A 24,763-nucleotide genomic window follows, 5' to 3' on the forward strand; every position below is an offset into this window, starting at 1 on the left:
TGTGTGTGTGTGTGTGTGTGTATGTATATAGTTTGATGTTGTTGTCGTGTACCATCAAGTCAGAACTGACCTATAGCTGACCCTGCAGCAGGTTTTCAGAGCCAGTTAATTGCACAGAAGGAGATTGCCTGTCTTGATTTTGCAGGGCAGCACACACATACTCATACAAATAGTTTATCTTCGAGTGGATTTTCAAAGGCAATAAATCACATGGGAGGAAACTGTCCATTTTTCTTCCGTGGAACAGCTGGTGGATTCGAACCACATGCCTTTGGATTGGCAGTGCAGCTCCTTATCATCATGCCACCAGAATGTGTGTGTGTGTGTGTATATTTTTTTAAATTTTTATTTTATGTTGGTTTGCATACAAAATTTCATATACATTGTGTTTCACACTTTCCTTCATTGACATTGTGTTTCATGCAATCATTCTCATACATTGTGTTTTATAAAATTAATCACATTGAACAATGCCCACAGTCACCCCATCTTTTCAGATCTCTGTCAGATCTTTCCCATTTCCCTTATACCCTCCGTCCACTCACCAGATTGTGTGACCCTATGATTTCCCCTCTGCCCACTCTCACTCCTCTGCTCCCATCCCTTCCCTGGGACATCCATACATGTTTTTCTAGTCATTCTTCTATTTTTACGGTAATGATCTTATGGAGTATTTGTCCCTCTGACACTGAGTTCACTCAGCATAATGCCCTCCAGTTAAGGTTTGTTGTGTCTTTGTTGATGGGGTATATTTGTCTATGATTTCTTTCTTTCTGTATATTTGATAATGTCCTTGTCAGCTTTTGGTGTTGTAGCTTTGACAGAATCATAAAATAATCCAAAATCAAAACTTAAAAACAAAGAAAAATAACTTCAGGTAGGGATTTGTTTCATCTTCATCCCTTCTCTCAAAGAATTTGCACAAGATTGGTGTACTTTTCTCTTGTGATGATTGTAGACTCCTTCAAGAAGAAACCCTCTGGATCTGAATTATGATTTATGGAAATGTTTTAATTGAAGCTTCAATTTCTTTAACAGATATATGGCTATTTAATTGCCTATTTAATTTTGTACTAGTTTGAGAAAATTGTCTTTTTCAAGAGACTTTCCCCTTTCATCTAGTTGGCAACTATGCAGATGGTCTGTTGCAGTACTTCCTTACTCTCTGCAGCTGGGGTTTTGCCCATCAGTCCCCAACAATTTAAGTGCTAGATCAGCAGTCTTCCATCAGTTGTCTCTCTAGATACATTGTGTTTTCTTCAAGTCAGGAACAGGCTGCTTTGCTTTCTTCTTGCTATTTCTCATGCTGTCCTTCACACTCACACAGCACATTCACCACAGCCCTCCTTTCACCTGGAGGCTTCCAGCAGGAAGGCAGCTCCAAAGTTCACATTACACCACCTTCCACTGCACACACACATCCCCATACCACATGAGCTTGCTCAGTTAGCTACTTTGTCATTGTAGCAGTTTGCACACATTGTTAATAGCAATTATGATGTTGATATTAGTAGATTCCATCCAGTGGACTATGACTCATTGCTACCCTATGAAAAAGCACATTCAAGCCTCGCTGTCTCCTCACCATCTTTGGTATGCTCTGGACCTGTTGCTACAGTCATTGCGTCAATCCATCTTGTTGACGTCTCCCGATGACTCTCCACTTTTCCAAGCATGATGTCTTTTTTCCAAGGGAAAAATGAATATAATTCCTTAGAATATGCCCAAAGTAGGGCTGTTGTACATAGGGTCGCTATGAGTCGCAGGTGACTCGACGGCACATAACAACATCAACAACATATGAGATGAAGTTTCACCAACTTTGCCTCTAAGGAACACCTGGTTGCACTTTCTCCAACAGAGACTTGTTTGTTCTTTATCAGTCCATGGGAGGTTCAATATTCTTCTCCAGCACCACAGCTTAAAGATATTAGTTCTTCTATAAACCTGACTTTCAGATGCCTAACAACTAAATGGAAAAACAAACAAACAAACAAATATGTCTTGCATCTCTCTTGAGTTTATTGTCTCTTACTAGATAGTAAACTCTATGAAGGCTAGTCTTATATTATGCCTATTAGTCACTGAATACCCAGGACGAAGACGATGCTGGGCACATAGTAAATAGATGTTCGATGCATCACAGATTGATGAATCACCAGTGTGCACTGAAAAGACCAAAGTGATTTTCTATTAAAATACAATAATTTCAGCTTTATTAGAAGACTGCATGAGGGTATCCACAAAAAGAAAACTGTCAAATAGATCCCAACACATAGCACCCTTTCCCTGACCCACCTTTGGGTTTCTGAGGCTGTAATCTTTGTTTTCTAAGGCTATAAATCTTCATGGGAGGATATGCTGTTTCTCTGGTAGAGAAGTATGTGGACTTGACACCTGATCTTTGGATTAGCGGTCCAGCACCCAGTGCAGGATACCCCATGCTTTTTTTCTTTAGAAATTAGATAGTCCTCTGTTCCTGTATTTTTGGGGTTTGTCCCTACATGTTCATGCTCAGTGCCCTGGAGGTGGAAACATTAGTGGGTCTCTGGCTGGACAGAGGAGATGGTCAGGGCACATGGACACAGAGGACAGAGAGTGTGGGGAATGCCCTCTAGCCAGAGCAGAGACTCTGGAAGTCCCGCAGGTTTGCCACCTCCTTCTCCAGGGAGGATTAGTGGAAGCTCTGTGTATGTGGGGTTGTTGGTGGTGGGAGGGTCATTGGATAGAGGGGCTATTTGGATTCTTTCTCTAGTTAGTCATCACATCTTATGAGTGAGATCTCCCCAGGAGTCCTCAATTGGTAGGCAAAATGCTAGAAATAAAAGAGGCCATACTATGAACCCCAGACAGCAGCCTCCCCTATAGCCTTTTCTGTATTTTTTTTAATTTGAGGAATTAAAATCCTGTTGGCTTGCAGCCCCCTAAATCATGTCTAAAGCAGCTTACGTGATCATTTCCAGAATGAAGCAGTTAGATAAGCTTGTAGGACATGCAGGATCAGAATGCCCCTCTGCTCACCGCCTCTCTGACGTAGCTGCGAGCATCTGATGGCCAGAGTGGGCTGGTGGGAGAGGAGACAGCAGATATGCTGGTGGGAGCTTCATTGAGTAGGACCTGTTGACAGTGGGTCTCCTCCAGGGCCTCCCAGAACTCCCGCTTTGTAGGGAGTCACAGCCAGCCCAGCCCTCGGCCTCCACCATGATCCCCAGCAAGATCTTGGTGTACCACCAACCCCCCAGCAGCAGCACAGAGGTTTGCAGGCCCACTTGGCGCCGCAGAAAGTCCCTGGGCGATTTGTTCCACAAAGGCTACCGGGTGAAGTCGGGGCCCCATGCCCCTGAGAAGGAGGAGCCCCAGAACTTCTGGCAGTCCTTGATGGCCTGTAGCAGAGTGTGTGCAGCATGGGGTAAGGTCCTCTCTGTCACAACTTTTCTTCTCCCTGTGCTGGTCAGCGGACCTTTCCACTGGAAAGGTGACATCCCTCCATTTCCCCATCCCTGAGTCATCTACCAGACCTAAGATGTGACCATCAGTGCACAAAGCCTGCCCTTCCCTGCAGTGATTGGTATGACAGGCTCGCAAAGCCCCTGCTTTCATGGCAGCGTGCTGCTGGCTGCGTCTCGAAATGTTGGAGAAGAGTTTGGTGAATAGGACAGCATCCTTTTGTTTGTGAAAGGGCACTCATTTCCAGTAGGTCAGCATTTTAGAAGAGGCATTTGAAGCCAGGGACAGTATTTCACCCCTCGGGCAATTGCACCTTGTCCATTTGCTTTCTTCCAGGGTTCCATCTGACTGCGTGAATGTGGTCTTGCTAGTCTGCGGTGGAACTTCATCCATTATTCTTACCCAGCAGAGAGGATAAGAAGAGTTCTCAGTTCAGATTTTCTTGTTTCGGCTGTTTTCCAACAGGGATCTGGTTTTATCTGGACATCATAATGCATTGGAATTTAAAATTAATGGCTTATGTATTTACATTTCTGGACCTAAAATTCCCCATCTTAGAAAAAGAAATATTTTCTTTCCAGAAAGGTTAGCAGTCCTATGAGCGTCTGAGAATGAGTTCTAGTCTCTTTGGATCCCAGCTTAGAAATTTTGCTGTGGATGGAGCCGCTTCGACATTAGAGAATTAGAGCTAGGGTCTTTGAGATAAAAGGAATTGTTCTGTGGACTCATACTACAGCCTTCTCACATCCTCTTCTGTACTCTTTGACCCAAATCTACATTATATAATTAAAACCAAATGAAACCCATTGTGGTCAAGTCACTTCCAACACATAGCGGCTCAATAGGACTGAGAACAGTCTCATCGTTTCCAAGGGTATAATCTTCACAGAAGCAGACGAGTGGCTCCTGGGCTTCAGCTGTAGCCAGCTGTTTAATCATTATGCAGCCAGGCTCCTTATTATACAGTAATGCACAGCAGAGTTCCAACTAGCAAGCAAGTTAAGTGTGAATCCCACCCAATCCTTTACATTAAAAATGCCCTAAAAGGCTTCTTTGAGTTGAAACATCTGCATTGTCTCTATTTAGAACATAACAGTGTGTGTGCCTTAGCATGTGCACTGGGTAGACCATTGCAGCCTGTCTCCATGCCCAGAGCTGCTTTGTTCTTAGAACACCGCGTGTTATCGAGGGCTCCCATTGAGCAGCTAGAGAAAGCAGCATGGGAGGGGGGATTAATAAGCCAAGAGAAGTTGGACCATTTTCCAAGTAAGAATTTAGTCAATGAGTGAAATCACAGGTTTAACTCGGTTTCCAAAATTGTTCTCATTTCCCTCCAAGCAATTTATCATAAATTCACTGGTTCAGCTCATGATACGTGAGTGCTTGCTATGTTCTGGTTATCACTGTTCTAGAAGATGCCTGATGTGGTCAGTGGGGTGGCGGCGGAGAGTCCCTGTTCCAGCAGAGTTGGTTCGGCAGTTATGGTGAAAGGACACTGGAACAAGCAGGCCTGATGGCTTTGTTGTTGCTGTTCTCGGTCAGCTTGGTGGTGGTTCATGGTACTCATGGCATCCCCGTGCACAGCAGAACAGCAAGCTGCTAGGTTCCACTCCACCTTCCCAGCTGTATGAGCGAGTGCTGTTGTGGGATTGTGCACTGAGCGCCTTCCAACGTCATCTTCTAGCTCTGGACCCAATAATGTTCTGAAACGGCCTGTAGGCTTTTATTGACTATTTTTAGAAATATATCACCAGGCCTTTCTTCTCTGTGTGTGTTAGTCTGGAAGTCCCAGTAATAGCTGTCTACCATGGGGACTCTGCTGTTATTTAAAATACCAGAGGCATAACTTCCAGTATCATTGTTGCTGCTGTTATGTACCGTCTGTTAGGGCTGCAGAGCCCTTTAGCTCCTCTCCCAGAATGGCTACAGACAGAATCCAGTCACAGGAAACAGTAGCTATGCTTTTTCTCTCTGTGAAACTACCCTACCCCTCTTTTCGTTATCTGAGACCCTAGCCGAGTTTCCTATCTTAAAGGAAACAGCTATAAGCATCCCCTTTTCCAAATCCCTTGTAAGAAAATATAAAATTCTCCTCTAACTCTTAGTGGGGGCTGGTCTTCTGCTTGAGAGCCAGTGCGGCAGTTTCTCCTCAATAAACTATCTTTCTTGGCCAGCACTGGGTTCTGTCCTTCCTCGGCGACCTTACACCACCGAGTTGGAACTGACACTTAGCTGACCCTCATGTGGGTTTTCAGAGGCAGTAAATTGAAAACTGCCTCTGAAAGCAGGAGGAAATTGCCCATTTTCCCCCTCAGAGTATAGCTGATGGATTCGAACTGCATACCTTTGGCTTGGCAGTGTAATTCCTTACCACTTAGCTACCTTCTTAGTAGCACACAAGCCAGCACAATAGGTGGGAAAATAATTGTAGATGGATAAATATTATAGAGAAGAAACAAGGTTTAGGACACACATCTCAGTTGGCCAAAGACATTTTCTGAGTCCAGTGGTGACTGAGCTGAGAGGACAGTGATGAGGAGTCAGACATGCGGGGCAAGAACGGAAGGGAAAGGCTTGAACACACAGTGGATGGAATGATAAGGAAATAAGGACACCAGTGTAGAGGGTGAGGATGAAAACAGTGATATGGATGGACAGACGCCAGGTCGTTTCTGTCCAGAGAACATGAATCTGAATTTTATTGTTAGTGACAAGGAAGCTGTATGACTTGTTTGATGTTTTTAAAAAATAATTCTTACTGCTTCTGGGAAGTGGGCATGGTGGGGGGGGACCCTGTGATCTGGGAAAATAAAAAGAGAAGCAGAAAGACTTGAGGGTTCTTGCTCAAACTTGTGTGGACTATGTTTTTCACCAAAGTTCTGCCAATGGAGAATGAAAAGAAGTGTTTATACTTAAGAAGTAAAAGCAATGCAATGTGTTTTGTTTACTTTACAGACAAACATTTTTCTCTACCTGGCTCATCCATCCAAAGGAAAACCCTTTATGATGTGGCTTTACTACTGTTCTAAATGGAAATGTTTGGAGCAGAGAGAGGGCTGGTACACTTGTACACACACACAGAACTTATGAATGAGTCAGGGAGTGAATGAATGGATCGCAGCTTGAACAGTTTGAACAGATACTGATGTTTACTAGGGATACACTGGTGTTTAGAATAGGAAGTGGGACTGGAACAAGGTAGAGAAACAACCCGCATTGTTATCAAGGGAAAGGATGGTAAAAGGTCAAGCAAGCCAAAATTGCTTACAAAACAAGGGTTCCTCCTGCAAGAAAGAATGCTATGGGTATGTGAGAACAGGCTCAGGAACCATGCCTCAGGGTGAGAAGCATGTGCTCATGGCTGTGAAGAAGGTGGGGCCTGAATTTGGCCCCAGGGTGCAGAGCACTACCTGGTGAGGGGTTGTATGCTGCGTGATCTCTCTTACCCTTATAACTCCTGCCCTTGATTTGATCTGCTAGGCTTCAGGGCCAGATGACAATAGCCTTGTCAGATGCTACAAATATCACCACTCTTTAGGACTATTTGTGTGGGAACCGGCAAAGGTTTATTGGAAACTTTTAGCTTTTCGGATTTAAAGATTAAGGGTTTAAGAGTATGGAACATGTGAATTGGGAAACCCTGGCTGGCTTTCCACCACTGGCTGTGTCCACTTGGGTTTGCCCCTTTCTTAATCTTAAGTCTCTTGGGTCTTTGCTTACATGCATCTTGTTTGTGGAAAACAGAAATGTCAAGTGAATGGCGTACTTTGCTAACCTCCTCAATCTCTATTCCTGTGGCTGAAATTCCTTAACCTATCTAGTTGGACATATTTAACAGTTTATGCATTTGAATATGAGAGACCATAACTTGATTGTTAATTCCCTGAGCATCAAGTTTGACCTTCTGAAAACTGTCCCTACTCTTTGTCCCAAGATACTGAACCTTTGGCATTAGCCCAGGGTCTATGCCAGCATTATAACAACAAAGAGAGGTCTCACAGCCTAGTGATAGGAAGCTGTGCTGCAGTCCCAAAGGCACACAGTTTGAATCCATCAGCTGCTCAGGAGGATAAAGAAGCAGTGGATAAAGGAGCGGTGTCCTCTTGTGCGATTAATTGTCTCTGAAAACTCGCTGGGGGTAGGTTCTGGCTCAACAGTACACACAAATAATAACAACAAAATGCATGAAATTATAACTGAGGTGGAACTTTTAACATAGTATTCCAGAAAATTTGAAAATGAAAGAAATCCAAAATCTTGCTTCCCCAAAATAACCACTGCCATAATTTTACATGTCTACTCCTTGAGATGTGGTGCTGGAGAAGAGTAATGAATATATACCATGGACCACTAGGAGAACAAACAATTCATCCTAGAGAAGGTGAAACCAGGCTGCTCCTTGGAGACAAGGATTCTGAAGCTCCATCTGACATACTTTGGGCAGGAGGGACCAGTTGTTGGAGAGGGATGTCATACTTGGGAAGGTGGAGGGACAATGCAAAAGAGGAAGACCCTCGATGAGATGGATTGACTCAGTGACTAAGGTAACGGGTTAGGTGTGTCAGAGACAATAAGATTGGCACAGGATAGAGCAGGGTTTTGGGCTATTGAACATAGGGTCACTATGAGTCACAGGCAACTTGATGGCACATAACACAACAACCTCCTTGTTTTTATTTTATTGTAATTTTTATACTTTTATCTATAGGAATATTATATCATACGTGTTTTTCTTATTACATAATTTTTTGTATAATTTCTCTTGAGGAAGTTGACTTCTATTTAAAGAATTTATTTTTAGATATTAAACTATATTTCTTTTTTTCTTGTTCAGTGAATAATTTTTCAATGAACATCTTTTCCATGTGTTATTTTTTCTGTATTTTGTTTTAATTTTTTAGCATATATTTACAGAAATAGAATTGGCATGTTGTGTAATGCTAATTTACTTTCTGAAAAGGTTGTGCTAATTTATATTTCCACTGTGGAGTGATAACATTATTTCGCTTTGGCATTGTCTGTGCTGGAGAATGAAGATGATACAACCCTTTTGTGAAAAAGCACTTACTGAAGAAGATCAATGACTTCACTTCAGTATGAGTTACATATCAATATCAAGAAAACAAAAAGTCTCATAAATGGAGTAGACAATATTATGATTGTTAGCTGTTATTGTGGACCACTGAGTTGGAATCATGCCTATCCTTCTCCCACCTAGCAGTTGGTGGATTCGAACCACATGCCTTCAGGATTACAGCACAGCTTCTTAACAGTAGGTTACCAGAGCCCTGTATTGTCAATGATTCAATTTTATTGGGATCCACAATCAATACTCATGGTACCAGTAGAAAGGAAATGAAAAGGAGTGTTGCATTGGGAAAATATACTGTCAGGGACCAAAATGCTGAAAAACAGTGGTGTCCATTTAAAGATTAGGGTGCACCTGAGCCAAGTCATGTTTTTTTTTTCAGTTCCTTTATGAACATCTGAAAGTTGCATGCAGAATAAGGAAAAACTGATGCCTTTGAGCTGCAGTGTTGGAGAAGAGTACTGAGTCTGAGTGTGGACTGCCTCTCGTGGCTTAGTGGTGAGGAGTCAAATGAACAAGCAGGGCTGATTGGAGGAAATGCAACCAGGATGCTCCTTAGAGGCAAGAATGACAAACTTGAGCTCACAGATTGTGAGCATGCTGTAAGGAGGGACCAGTACTTGGAAAAGACACTATGCTTGGGAAAGTGGGAATTAGCAAATGACAGGAAGAACCTCAATAAGGTGGAGAGTGCATGATCCAGTGACTGCAGCAGCTGTGGGATTGAGCACGGAGAGGTGAGGATGGTGGAGGAGAGGACAGGGTTCTGATCTGTTGTTGACTGTACCATGGCCTCTAACAACAACTACTGGGTAAATGAAAATACATTACTAGTTGGTGTCTTCTCTCCATACCTATTGATTCTGTATGCTGAGCAAATAATTGGTGAAGCTAGACTGTGAAGAAGAATGTGGCATCAGGATCAGAGGAATACTCATCGACAATCTGCGTTATGCAGATGACACAACCTTGCTTCCTGAAAAGGAGGCACTTGTTGCAAAAGATCACGGACTATCATATGGATTGCATTTCAACATCAAGAAAACGAAGGTCCTTATCACTCGGCAACATCATGATAGATGAAGAAAGGATTCAAAGTGGCAATGATTTTGTCTTACTTGGATCCACGATCAACACCATTGCTACTAGGAGTCTTGAGCTAAGAAGATACACTGCTTTTGGCAAGTCTTCTGTCAGGAACCTTTTCAAAGCACTAAAGGGCAATGATGTAAATTTGAACGCTGATTCAGGCCATGGTCTTTTCTATTACTTAATATGTATGCATCTGAGAGCTGGACAGTAAGGACAGTAGAAGAATTGATGTTTGAGTTGTGGTGTTGGAGAAGAGCACAGAATATCCCATGGACTACCACAAGAACTAACAGATATATCTTTGAACAGGTGCAGCTGTATCCTTACCTTGAAGGTAAGGATAGCAAAGCTTTGTCTTTCATCTTTTAAACATGTAGCTAGAAGAGTCTTGTCTTTGGAAAGGGATATCATGCTGGGAAGGGTAGAGATTCAGTGAAAGAGAGGAAGACCACCAATGAGATGGATTGACATGGTGACTGCAGTCTTGGGCTCAAATGTTTCAGGAATGGTGAGGATTCATGTCCGTTGTTCATACGGTCACTATGAATTATACTCAACTTGACGGCACATAACAATTACAGAACAGGTAGAATAAAGATAGTGCTTTTTCAGTTTTTGTTTAATTTGTGATGTTTTAATTGCAGCAAAAGCAACTTATATTTGTTAATTGATGGTGTGCTTGACATGATTTTTTTTACCTATCAACCAGTGATATATTTTAGATACATTTGACATTGTTGTTGCTGTCATGTGTCTTCAAGTCACCTGCAACTTATAGCAACTCTATGCACAACATCTCTGAAGCCTACCCTATACTGAGTCAATCTCTCTGCCTCTGACACATTTACCTCTATTACCCCAGTTACTATGTCAATCCTTCTCATCTGGGGTCTCCTTTTTCTGCACTATCCCTCCACTTTTCCAAGCATGATGTCCTTCTCTACAGACTGGTCCCTCCTGGAAACATACCCAAAATATGTGCGACAGAGCTTCAAAATCCTTGCTTTCAACTTGGTTTGACCCTCTCTAGGACAGACCTGTTGGTTCTCTTGGCAATCCGTGGTATGTTCAATACTCTTCTCCAGCTCAACACAACTCAAAGGCATTTTTTTTCTGTCAGCCTTAGTCATTGTCCAGATCTCTGATGTAAACATGGGGAAGTAATTTTGAGACTATGGTCTGAATCAGGCACACCTTAGTCTCTAGACTAACATCATTGCTCTTTAGAACTCTGGAGAGGTCTCTGGTTTCTGGAATCTGCTGGAGCCTTGGTGTTCCTTGCTTGTGTAAAATGCTCAGTGTCCTCTCTGTTCTCCTATGTGTGGGTCTCTTTGTCTGTTCTGGCTTTCTTATCACACAGGAGTGTTTAGATTTAGGTCCTACCCTAAAGTGTTAAGATTGTTTTTGTTAGGTGCCACTGTGTCAACTGCAATTCCTTGTGACCCTTTAAACAACAGATCAGAGCTTTGCCCTCTCCTTTGCCATCCAGGATCTCTGATTGGCACTGCCTATTATTACAGTCACGGTGCAAGTCAGTCTTATTGAGGGTCTTCCTCCCTTTCACAGACTTTTCACCTTTTCCAGCATGATGTCTTTTTCCACGAACTAGCCCTTCCTGACAACATGCCCCAAGGATGAGAGATGAAGTTTCACCATCCTTGCCAGGAAGGCACATTCCCCTGTTATCTGGAAATGCTAACATTTCCTTTACCAGCTCCCCTGCTTCCACCTACCAAAAGCCCATCCGCTTTAGTCTCCTAGTCAGACCTCATTTTCCTTTTTTATTCTTATTATATTGATGAGAACAAACACTGTGAAGTGGCTATCATTTTCTAGCCCTAATGTTAATTAGATTGTATCTAATGACTCAGTTAAATATGTTACTATCTCTTGGTTTGAAAACTCGTATTAAGGAAATCACTTTGTAATGTGAGGTACTAAAGTTATTTTAAGTGAAATGAATATTGACAGTTACAAAAAGCTAAGCTGATATCATGGATTTTCCTCTTTCATATATTTTTTAGATACAATTAGGTTGGATGGTAGGTTTACTAATATTTAGCCATTCTTTTGTGTTTGTGATAAATTTATTTTCTCATATTTTAGTCAGGGTGGTCCAAATGCTCAAGAGTCTGATTCATTCATTCTATTCAACAGTATTTCCAGAGCATCTAGCCATCTTATGTCAGGCATGTTTCAGGAACTGGAAATACAGCCAAGAACTAAAGAGGCGTCAGACCCTCCTTCCCTCGTGCAGCTGACATTTTGGATAAGGAGATAGAAGTTCAAACTATTGCATAAATAGGACACTGGAATGTCATGCTAAGAAGATAGTAAACCATGTGAAGGGAATGAAGAGCTCCAAGGTGGCGAAGGGGGAGTTGCCCTTTCAGAGGGGTGACCAGGCTGAGCCTCTCTGGAAAGTGTTAGTTGATTAAACGCATGATGAGGGAGAGAATCATGGTGCCACCTTGAGAAAGAGTAGTTCAGGCAGAGGGACTAGCCTGTGTCAAGGTCCTGAGGCAGGAGCTCGGCTGCATATTCAGGGATTAATGAGGACAACAGTGAGATGGGTGAAGGTAAGAAGAGGAGGAAGCAAAAAGTAGACTAAAGGAAATGGGTGCAGGGTGGGGAGAGTAGGTGATGGTGCAGCTCCATCTAGTCCTTTGAGAACTTTGACATTTTTTAGTAGAGGAGTTTCGTGGTCCATTTTACCTTTTAACACATTCATTCTGGTGACACTATCGAAAATAGACCAAAGGTAGAAAGCAATAGGAAGCTGAGGAGAGTCACTTTAAGGATGAATCTGGCCACCATTTCCCAAGAGAATCTAGCCTGATCTCAGGATGGCATTTAGAGAAATGGATCATTACTTCTCCTCATGTGAGTTAATTAAGATCCAGTGTCATGAAGGTGGTCAAGGCAAGACAGTCATAAGCCAAGTGTATTGTTGCTCCCCGATAAGAACGTGGCTCTTGCATCATCGTGGGTTACCTTGGTGGGGAGCATCTCCCTGTCTCCTCCTGGGCAGAGCTATGCACCAGAGAACCAGTTTTTCCCTTTGTGCACTTTAATCTTGGGGTGTTCCCAGCATACTTTTGCTGAGATGGGGCTCAGATCTAGTGCTGTGGTGGCATATTGCCTTTCTTTTTCCCTCTGCAGCAATGGGCTGAAGTGCGTCAAGGATGTTGAGGACGGCCCGGAATAGGGCAGAGTTCAGGGCTGCTGTTTATAGTGTCACTAGGAGCCATACTCAACTTGATGACAGCTAATAACAACAGAAAACATTTTCTTCTATTTTATTTTTTTTATTTTTTTCCCCTTCTCTCTCTCTTTTCAAAAATTTATTGTTAACTTCAATGAAAATTTACAGAGACTGGATTTCCATTCATTCATTGTTGCACTTTCCTCCCCTCCCAACCCTCCCCCCCCAGTACCCTCTTGGAAAAGTAAAGGAAAAATTCTTTCATTGTTTTACAACTCTCCCCTCAGGTCCACTCCACTATACAACCTTTGCTCTGGACTCCTGTCATGACAGAAATACCTAATCACATATTCCTTTTAAACAGTTTTCTCCCTCATCTGTTTCAATGTAGTATACATTATTGAACCCATCTTTCTCAGTCTCTCCCAAACCCCGAGGTCAGTCCTGTTTTACAACAGTGAGTGGCACCATGCAGTATTTGTCCTTTTGTGACTGAGATACTTCACTCAGTATAATGTCCTTCAGGGTCACCCAATTTGAATAATATTGCATGAGTTCCTTGTTTTTCAATGCTGTGTAGTATTCTATTGTGTGAATATACCACAGCTTCTCTATCCATTTGTTTGTTGATGGGCACTTAGGTTGTTTTCATCTCCTTGCTATTGTGAACAAAAGCCGCAGTAAACATGGGTGTGCATGTATCTGCTTGAATGTCATTTATGATCTCTTTGGGGTATATTCCCAGTAGTGAGTGGAATTGCTGGGTCAAATGGTATCTCTATTTGCAGCTTTTTGAGAAACTGCCATATCACCTTCCACAGTGGTTGCACCATTTTACACTTCCACCAACAGTGATTAAGGGTCCCAGTTTCTCCACAACCTCGCCAGCATTTGTTGTTTGCTGTTCTGTTAAATTTTGCTATTCTGACTGGGGTGAGATGATAGATATCTCATAGTTGTATTAATTTGCATCTCTTAGAGCTAGGGAGTTTGAACATTTTTTCATATGCTTGTTAGCCTTCTGGATGTCTTCTTTGGTGAAGTGTCTGTTCATAGCCTGTGCCCATTTTTCACTTGGATTATTTACCTTTATCTTGTTGTGGTGTATTCTGTTTTATTTTTGTAATTCACTTGCATATACAGCAAATTGTAAATAAACCAAAAACACAGATATCATCGCCGTTGAGTTGTTTTCCAGCTCATAGTAACCCCTACAGACTGTGAATTTCCACAGGAGGCTGCCCAAGTCCCCCCCTTCTCCCCAAGCAGCTGGGGTGCTGGGATGGGTAAGAGGTCTAGCTGCTAACTTTTTAAGTTAGTGGCATAACACATAACAAACTACCCTCAGAGCTCCAACCATAAAGAAATAATTCTAAATGAAATGTCATTCTTTGGAAAGAAAAAGAAATCCATTTCTACGTTTTGGTCATTTATATTTTGTTTCAGTGCTAGTTACTAGTCTTTTTTCCACCTCTGATTTCTAAATGTATTGTAAATTTGTAATTTTATCTTAGCAGTAGACAACAAAGGATGGGGTCAACTAAAGAGATTGCCAGTCTAAATGGTGCTTAGATAGTTGGGACCAGCCCCAGAATTTATGAAAAAGACATTTGCCCTCGCCCCTCTCCCCTAGAGTCTGGTTTAATAGCTCTAGGCCAAGTGTTGGGTTGCTAACTAAAAAGTCAGCAGTTCAAATCGACCCACTGTCATTTGGGAGAAAGATGAGGTGGCCCCTTGCCATTAAGATTTGGGGTCTCAGAAACTCCATGGAGGGTTGCAATGCATTAGAATTGACAAGAATGGATTTGATTTCTAGGTTAGAGAACATCTTTGGAAAATTTTTGTCCAAATTAAACAGCTCTGGTGGCCTAGTGGTAAGGATCTGTGCTGTCGATCCAAAGATACTCTGTTCGAATCCACAGCTGTATCATTATGTTGGAACCAATTTATAGCTGATCTTCCAGCTTCTTTACTTTAAATCACACAGAAAGAAATTGCCCACCTTTCTCCCTTGGAGTAGGTGGATTCAAACACGTGCCTTTGGCACGAGTTGGCAGAGCAACTCCTTACCACTAAGGCACCAGAGTTTAATGTCATAGAAAGTAATATTATTATTTTCGTTAATGGCAACTTATGATTCTCTCCCTTGTTGTGTTGTTGTGTGCCCTGGAGTTGGAACCAACCCATAGCTGACTCTCTAGTAGGTCTTCAGAGGCAGTAAATTGCGAAGGAGGAGTTTGTCTGTCCTTCTTCTGCTGATGTTCATAGATATATTTTAATATCAGAGGTTTGTGATATTAATAGATGTAATTTCTGAAATTGGGGGGGTAGGTAGGGAAGAAAGGTCAGATACTTCTTAGTCTCTAAAAGTAGGTAATCAATATTATCCTCTAATTGCAAGTTTTTCAGATCTTGAAAATTCTTTTCTCTTTTGCTCTGGTCTGCCCGGGAGTCTTTGTTTGTTGTTTGTGTTTTTCTCTGGGGCATATTGTATTCACTGGCTGGATCTATGTGATCGCTGTTCCAGTTCTAGTTTAAGTTTCATCTTTTTTTCTTACCTTTTCCTTACTTTCTGAGATTACTTCTCAGTGTACGTGCTACACTGAGAAGTAAATCAGCATGCAGCCGTGAACTTCATGAATGTGGGTTGGCCTGTGCGGTTAGTGCACAGGCCTTTTCATTTCATCAATATCCCCTTCCCACTGCAATTGCTTGTGCTTAATCTGCTCTTAGCCCAGGGGTTACTCTGAGCCATCATTGCGCCCTGGATTCTCCAGAGAAGAAATCCACCCAGAAAATGAGATAATTTAGAAATAGTTCTTGCAATCACAGACAGATGATCGAGGATTTGCAGGAAACGGGGTTATCCCCACCCGGCCTTTTGTAGTAGGTCCAGACAGACTACCTTTAATTGGTCCATTTACCAGCTTCAGATTAAATTTGCCAAGACACACACCAAAAGCTCACCTCTGTCCTACAGGACCTTCTCTTCTCATCAGCACTGGCAGCTGCAGATCAAACAACTGATGCACACAGTGCCGCCTGGTGTTAAAAATAACATCTCTTTTTTGTTTCCTTTCTAGGTTTGAGATTTTTAAGAGCTCTCAGGCTGATACAGTTTTCAGAAATCTTGCAGTTTCTGAATATCCTTAAAACAAGGTAAGGTGGGTCTCTCTGGGTGTTTGTTTTCACCCCACTTCCCAGCACCAGCTTTAGTCATCTGCTGTGTTTATGTCGATCTTAGTAAAACTAGGGCTCTGCTATTATCAGCAACAGTGACCTGAGATTGAATAGGAAGTGGCAATCTGGGGGTTGAACCTGCTCTCTTCTTCAGGGCCCTGGGAACAGTGGGCAAAGAGTAAGAGCTGGCCATGCAGGTGGGAGGTCAGGGCGCCTGTGAAGAGAAGGGTGATGCTGTTTGGGGCCCGTGCAGGCTGCTTGTGGTTCAGCCATGGCGTGCGCATAATGTGGACACAGCAGATGAGAGATAGACTTGCTCATTGATTGGGGAGTCCTTGCTGCCAGACTTTAAATCGAGCCTTTATTACATCACTAAATAAGAAATTGAACCTGGCCGTAAAAGCAATAGAAGCAATGCTCTTTTGCCAGGCAATCACAAACCTCATACAGCAAACAGAAAATCATTTCATTTCAAAGTACATTTTAGATGTTCATTTTATATCCAATGGAGCCCCTGGGGTGTGCTCTGTGAATTGCCTTTTGGGGAAAACCTAAAAAGCTCCCACTGCAGACACCATGACGGCTCCTGTTAACTGTGTTATGATCTGGAAAACACAACTGGGCCAAGAGGGAGAATCCTCGAGAGGGTCTCTTTCCTGATGACCTGCTGGTGCATGGGGCTGGCCTGAAACCAGCGCTGGCGTGATGAATAAAGTAAGAAAAGAGCTTGGACGGACTCTAATGGAGAATAAGTACAAGTCATAAATTTCTCTCACAGGAAATTACACTTAAGAAACTCACTCCCAGTGTTCCGTTTCCTCTTTTCTTGGCTGTAACATGGCTGATAGACGCTTAAAAAACAGGATACCTCAGTACTTGGCTGTTTACAGTTGACGTAGCTGCGTTTCGCAGAGCTCCAATTCTGTGGTTGTTTAGGTAAAGCCGGTCCTCAGACTCCGGAACCTGACACATCCAGTACTAACCTACCTTTCCCCCCCACCTCATGTTAGGTGTAGTGTTTTTGTTTTGTTTAATATGTGATGGTGAAGTAAATTCACTTCCTGTTAGCCAAGTTAAAACAATCCTGATGTCATCAGAGTATTTTCTAGTGTGTCCAGACACACGTCCAAGCTTATTACCCTGAGGTCAGAATCAATGGGGCCTCTATGGAATTGTCTGTGATGTTATTAATATATAGTATATATAGTACTCTATGCACTGGGCTCCTGGTACTCTAGTAATTTAATATAGCAGCCAAGCCGTGACCACCACTTTGGCTCTCTCTTATCTCTGTGCTGTCCTCTTTAATGTACATTTGAAAAGGGAAGGCCTCGTGTCATGCTTACTTTGTCCTACTAGTGTAGTGCTCTGGTATGGAATAGTTTCTCTCTTTTGATTTTACTTCCTAAATGAGAGGGCAGGTGGCAGCTAGTCTAAGCATTTAAAGAAGTTAACATTAACATTTAAATCAGCATTTAGGTTACTCTGAGGTATAATTTGGAGCACCCCATATCCTTCCCTTCCTTTTATACCACAGGTTCCTTTAAGGACTCTAGAGAATGATGGGCCATCTGAACACACTATCCTTTCTGGTCATTCAACTTTAATAGGAATGCATTTGCTCACAGTTTAGGCAGCGCGGAGTCTGAATTCAGGATCCCAGCTCTAGGGGAAGGTTTTTTTCTCTTTGTTGCCTCCATTTCTATCAGGAAGCTTCTTTCCTCCCTTGTCCCCAGTGTGTCTTGGCATCTGTTGCCCTGTGTCTGGGACACTGTCAGCACAAGGGCCCCCACAGGTCTAATAGATACACTCCACTCCTGACTCTTCTATCTTGTCTACTTCGCAACTTCCCCATCACTTCTCTTTGATTTCATCTCCTGTAGCATAAAAGGTGACGCAGGCCACTCTCTGGAAAACTTATGCCAGGCGGTCTGTGACCTGAGTTAGGGTATGTGTCCTAGCCTCACTCCCTTACCATGGACTGGCTGGTCACACCAAAGGGTTGGTTACACCGTCCTGTAATTAACGAATCACATCACTGCAAAACTGCATAACAACTGAAAATCCTGGCCCAGACAGGGTGACACGTATTTTGGAGAGATAAAGTTCAACTTATGACACTCACTAATTTCTTATCCCGTGGAAAACTAGATTCTTCTCCCTTGAATACAGGGGATTTCGCAGCTATCCCTGTGAACAGTGCCCTCATAACTACAACATCAGGGCTCTGGTGGCCTACTGGCAAGAAGCTGTGCTGCATCCCAAAGCCACATGGTTTGAATCCACCAGCTGCTCTGTAGGGAAAAAGATTGGCAGTTTTCTCCCCTGCAATTAACTGCCTTTGAAAATCTCCTGGTGGGTCTGCTATAGGTTGATGTTGACTTGATGGTACAGAGCAACATGGACACTTTGATTCCTTTCCTTTGAATCCAGGGGATGTTGCGGCTATCCCTGATAACCACATTTGTTCTGTTGTTTTTGTTCTTAGGTGCTATCAAGTTTAGCATGACTCATAGCGACCCTATGAACAAAAGATCTAAGCCCTGTTCTATAACTATCGTCATTTCTCTACATTCATAGAGTTTCCAGACGCCTGTTGTTTAGGGCGTGGCTTCCACTCCTGCTTCCAAGCCTGTCTCAATCTAGAAGCTCCACCAAACACTAACCATAATGGGTAACCATTATGGCACTTGACACACTAGGAGCACAACGTTCAGCATAACAGCAACTCCAGGTTACTTCAGTACAGCAAATTGATAAACTAGTGCTGTATAACTTAGAATAATGTTCATCCCAAGCACAATTAACACCAGACCTGAGGGCCCACCTGCTTTTTAAATGCAAGCCCCCCCCCGCCCCCCAGGTCCTGGCTAACTCTAAAGAAGAGGCTTCCAGCCCATAGCTCATTGTTAGCTAAACCAGACAAATCCAGTCAGCTCACACGATTGTAAACAGAAAACAACAAAACAAAACAAAAAACCACCATAAAACAAAACACAAAAAAACCAACCCCCAAACCCAACCAAATAGTCCACACTCAACCCTCACAAAAACAAGAGAACCCACCTTTCAGAATACACCCGCTTCACACATGAGCCTACAAACTGGAGACTTAGTCAGGGTCCAACCGCCTTTTAAATACAAGGTCCACCTAACAGGTCCTGGTTGACTATAAACAAGAGACTTCCAACCCACAGCTTATTTTTAGCTTAATCTGGCAAATCCAATCAGCTCATACACAATTGTGAATGAAAGAAAAAACCCAACTAAACAGTCCACCCCAGAGCCTCACCAAAACAAGAGAACCTACCTTCTAGAATTCAACTGCTTCAAACATGAGATTCCAAACTACATTTATGGGTGCTTTATTCTCCCAGCATGTCAGGGAGAAAGCTGAAGCAGCCCAGGAAGGAACAAGGTCCTGGAGAGAGTGCCCTCTAGAGAAACGTGAAGCTGCAAACCACTCAGGAGTCTGGGATCCCACTCTAAGCAGCATTTCCCCAGCACCTATTGCTTATCAAATCACGCTCCTTCTGCTGTCAGGGGCTGTTTTGTAATCTCGCAGCTTGGTTTTCCAAATCCCTCTTGCTATGTTCATACGAGGTGATTCTATTATTTAGTGAAGTTGAAGGGGACTACTTGGTTGGTCGGCACTGAGGCAAGTGACAAGATGAGATTTTAGATCAAGTTCACCAGCCCCTGCTCAGCCTGACCAGAAGGAGTGTGATTGGTCTGTCAGGTGCACACAGGGTTACACGGTGCAGAGAAGGGCATTAAGCAAGGCTCTGTTTGAAATGAGGGGCAGGTTAAGGATCCTCTCAAGCAAAGGGGGTGTTTTAGAAAATTTTGTAGAAAACAAGGGGCTTGGGGACAGAGGGGTGAAAATGTGAGGGAGCAAGAGGGCAATGTGATCAGGGAATTTGCACCTGTGGCTTGTCCACAAGGCACATCAGTGTGAAAATGTGGCCCCTGGAGACTGTGAGCCATTCTGCATCTGGAGGTTGGTGTGAAGGAGAAGAGGTTTGGATAGAAAGACATGGGCTAGATCATGAGCTGTGGATTAAAACATCATGTACTTTCAAGAACTCTGTGGGCTTTGGAGCCCCGCTCTGGGCCCCTCTCTTTTTAGGGCCTGCCTCATCTTGGCTTCTCCCTTCTCTGCAGCCTCAGTACAGATGGGGGACCTGGAAGGCCTGATGTTTGCAGCATGTCGGGCTTGCCTCTACTCTCTCCTGGCTCCTCTGTGCTGGGCTGCTCTCACAGTGGCCGTCCACCACCTAGGATGGAGGCGGAGTGCGGCTTTCACTGATGGTCGACCCCTCTCTGCCTGTCTGTGACATTAGGTAGAGATGGAGGCTTTGAAGAGGGGATTTGAAATAATGATTTGAAATTGCTGTTTGTCATTATGTTCTCTGACTGCCTCACTTAGCCAAGATGTCAAAGAGACACACATGAGGAGAAAGTGTTTCAGAATCAATAAGATCACAAGAAGCTGATTTTTTAAAAGAGGAGAAAAAGAAGATCGCAAGAAAACAAAGTGGACAGGACACAATGTAAACAGAGTTAACTGTCCATGGCCAGTACCTGGACTGGTCCCCAGAAGACTAGCTAGCCTCAAACCAGTGGCTATCAGGCCATGCTGGCCCCTGAGTGTTGGGTGGAGTGTGCTCCAAAGAGCATTCATGGCTCCATTTTATGACAAAGAAAAATAGGCCTTTCTTCCAAGATAGGGCAGCCAAGTGTGTTCACTGTTTGCATCATCTGGGGATTCTAGAAGGACCAACAGACTCCATGTTGAAGATGACACATTGAAGGGAGGCTGGGGACTCTGGGACACTGGCAGGTCCTTGACAAGCTGACAGGAAAGTAACAGAACACTTGGTCCAAACTCAGAGCAAAGTAAACAGTTGTGTTAGAAGATTGTGATTCTATATCCCCTGTAATGTGGTAGCTATTAATAATTAAACATAAATTACCTAGGGATTTTTTTGAAGTGCTGTTAGTCTTATTGGTTTTATTTTTAATTATAAAGGTAAAATATGCTAATTGTAAAAAATGTCATCAATACAGAAAACCATAAAGCATATTGAGGTCACTTGGAAGACACGAGCTATGGTGTTTTTACTCATCTCATATGCATGTGAAAGCAGGACCGTGATGCAGGACAAGCAAGGAAGAACCCATGCCTTTGGATGGTGGTGCTGGTGAAGAATATGAACAAACCATGGGCTTCCAGGACAGGGAAATATGTTGTTGAAAAACTACAACCAGAATGCTCTTTGCATGCAAGGATGGTGAGATATCTTCTCATGTCCATCGGACACGTCATCTGGAGGAACCAGTTCCTGCAGAAGGATATCAGGCTTGGTAAAGAACACTTGTGAGGATGACGCAGGACCCGGCAGAGTTACATTCTGTTGGACTGTGACTCAGAGTTGAGTTGATGTCTCTTAACAACAGCAACAAGTACACCTAATTTGTGAGAATAGATACTAGTATTCTCCCATGTTACTTTTACTTGAAGGATCCCATTATATGTGTACATCATTCATTATTCATCATTTACTTAATACATTTTTGCACATATTTTGAGTATTTTATATGTGTATATAAAATTACCCTCAGTATGACCTCTGGGTGCTCTGATGACCTAATGATAAGAAACTATGCTGCAATCTCAAAGGCACATGGTTCGAAGCTGTGCTCCACAGAAGAATGGGAAGTCTCCTTTGGTGCGATTTATTACCTCTGAAAACCTGCTAGAGGGTCAACTGTGGGTCAGATCTGACTCAATGGTGCACAGTAACTATTATAAAAACCATAGCACAGACTCATATGTGACTTCAGATAAAGATCCACTATAATAATATATTTAAAGAAGAGTTTTAATCTGGAAATTGGAAGGAAAATGGTGAGTAGGGACTGAATTCTGAAAGCTCTTAGATGTTATGGATTTTATTCTGAGGAAGAGAGTCACTGAAGGACATTATTCAGGAGAGGGATGTGATCAGATTTGAGAAAGATCTTCCAGTCCACGAATCATGTGGAGAGGGCTTTGAAGTATCTGCAAATACATAACATAGACTAGTGTGGAATAGGTGAGGGGTTACGGATCAAACAGTCCAGCAGAGAATATTATGGAATATTCTCATAGTCATCAGGTAGTAGAAGTTATCTATGTCTTGGAGAGGGGGCGGCCAGAGTGCCCTTTAGAGGCAGGAATGATGAGGCTTCATCTCACATACTTCGGGCGTGTTGCTAGGAGGTGCTATTCCTTGGAGAAGGACATGATGTTGGGAAGGGTGGAGGGTTGATGAAGGAGAGGAAGACTCTCAACTAAGAGGATTGACTCAGTGACTGCTGCATTGGGCTCTTGTGTGTCAGGAAGTGTGAGGATGGTGCAGGACAGGACTGGGTTAAGATCTTTTGTTCATAGGGTCACTATGAGTTTACTTGACTCGATGGCACCTGATAACAACAGTGGAAGATAGGATGGAGATGAGGTGATGGAACTGAGAAGTCTCTAAGAAACAGAGTTGACAAGACTTGACTTCACATCACGCCATGTCTTCCTGTTCCAGCCAGTCACCTCAATATGAATTAGTGCACTTGACTTCTGGCTTCCATCTGTTAGTAGCTGTAGTAGCAGTGACACAAAATAAGGTCATTGGTACCTCACTAGATTCTCTCAGCCAGAAATAAACATAAAAAGATGAACAAGCAGATCAGAGGCTAATTCGTACTTACTCTTTATGGAAAGTGCATGACATTTTCAGTGTTAACAGAATCATGTCTTGTGGAATACAATGAAGACAACGATGATCCCAACAGTTCTATGGTACAGTGGACTCTCAGATGGGACATGATGTCTGTGGAGTCCCCAAAAAGGTTTCTGATGGTCATTCGCTGTGACCCTTAATGTGAGTGACTCGAATGGCCAATGAGACTCCATGGTATTGAGCAAAAGACAGATTTCCCTTTATTGGGTTGGACTTTCACCGTGGGGGTGACCGTCCGTCCCTTTCTCAAAGCATGAGAATGCGGTAATTGTGATGATTTTAATCATTGGAAACTCGGCATTTGGTTCAGACTCCTGGACTTCACCTTGAATGCTGCGAATGTCTCCAGTGGCTTCATTTGCCTGCAGAGCTCACAGCCCTACCCTGCCAGCTCCCTCCATCTTTCCAAGGAGCCCACTGAGCCTGGCCGGGTTGGAATTCCAGAGTGTTCCAAGTCCCGCAAGGGCTAATCTTGCATCTTTGGCCCAAAGCTTTCAGATGATTGCCTGGCTACACAGTTCAATTTAGAGAGCAAACTCCGAATACTGGGATCTGTAATGATGTTGATGTCATAAAAATAATCAGATTTCAGTGCCGAACAGGGGCTGTTTCAGCAACCATGATTAAACGTTCTACACAGAGAAGCAGCTCCCTTAAGCACTATTAATATCACTGTGACAATCATTTAGAGATTAATAATCACCATATTTAGGTGGTTTTCTCCAACACCCCAAGAGGTCCGAGACACCAATAGGTTTACTATCTCAAGAGGGTTCCAAAGAGTGGTTGGTGAGGCACTGATGTGTTCAGGCCTCAAGGATTCAGGAGTGTGGAAGGGAATCAACTGTGCACTTCATTATCCTCTGAGAAAATGAACAGCTCTTGCTTCCAAGAGAGTTCTCTCTCCCTTTGCTACTGGCTATGCGTTTGGTATCTATTTCTCACTCTAATCTTAAATCACATTTTAGAAAGCTTACAAAGTTGACACGGAGGTTTTACCAACCACGCATTTGAACTTCCTGTTGGAAAGACGATTGTTATAATCTATTAACTCTAGAAAGATGGCAGGGACAGTTTGGTGTTTTCTTGCTACACATTTGAAACGAGCAGTTTTTGTCGTAAAATTGCAGATGTATGCTTACACTTTTGCTGAACTCTGTCACAATCAACTCTGGACAATTAGGACCACAGGTCTCTCTGCTCAGGAATGTAAAATTAAAATGTAGAAAAAGTAAAACTGGGCTTTCACTAATCCTGGACCCATGCTTTACCCAGCGCTCTCTGTCTATAAACCTGCTGGCTCCTTGATCTGCTGCAGTCTATCCTTCGCATTCCTTGGCGCCTCATGGCCCAGAAGAGAGAAGCCTCACAATTTCTCCTTTTCCATTCTCATCTGCGGTCACGCAGGAGGTTAATATCTATGTCTGGCCTCTCTCCCTATGACAACACTGCCTGTGCTCAGTGTGGGGTGAGATACAGCTTTGCTTCCATAATCAAGGAACAGCTTTGTGGTGGAGAACACTGGTGTGTAGCTCTGAAACTATAGTGTACTGACTAGGAGTGAAGGCTCTAGAGCTAAACTGCCTAGGTTCAAATCCCTACTCTGTAGCTTACTGTGTGAACTTGTTTCCTAGCCACTGATGATAGGGTTGTTAGGATGGTTGTATATACATGATCTATGTAAAGCACGTAGAACACTGCTTGACGTGGTAAGCATCCTGTACTCTTACAGGAGCCGCCAGTCACCGATCCCAAATGCTAAGGATGCTGCGCTAAGGTTACTGTAGTTTGTACTTTCGAGTCAGAACTGATCCAGCTGACACGCCAGTAGGTTTCCAGAGGCAGTAAATTGCATGGGAGGAGATTCCCCATCTTTTTCCCATGGAGCAGCTGGTGGATTCAAACTGCATATGTTTGCTTTGGCAATGCTATTTCTTACCACTAAGCCACCAGAGCTGCATAATCTGCATC

At 43.1% G+C, this 24,763-nt stretch overlaps 1 protein-coding gene across 23 annotated transcripts in view; it reads left to right on the plus strand.

Annotated features, from left to right (window-relative positions):
• The window catches only part of KCNMA1 (potassium large conductance calcium-activated channel, subfamily M, alpha member 1), a 1,059,824-nt gene that overhangs the window by 688,217 nt on the left and 346,844 nt on the right, over nucleotides 1-24,763 (plus strand). For all 23 annotated transcript variants that reach the window (XM_006887494.1, XM_006887495.1, XM_006887496.1 and 20 more), the window contains one exon: nucleotides 15,917-15,992. In XM_006887494.1, coding sequence (XP_006887556.1) covers nucleotides 15,917-15,992 — 76 coding nt within the window. The remainder of the gene's footprint in view (nucleotides 1-15,916; nucleotides 15,993-24,763) is intronic.

Source organism: Elephantulus edwardii, unplaced genomic scaffold (assembly GCF_000299155.1).
Source record: "Elephantulus edwardii isolate Elephantulus edwardi_28Jun2011 unplaced genomic scaffold, EleEdw1.0 scaffold00058, whole genome shotgun sequence".
Lineage (NCBI taxonomy): Eukaryota > Metazoa > Chordata > Mammalia > Macroscelidea > Macroscelididae > Elephantulus > Elephantulus edwardii.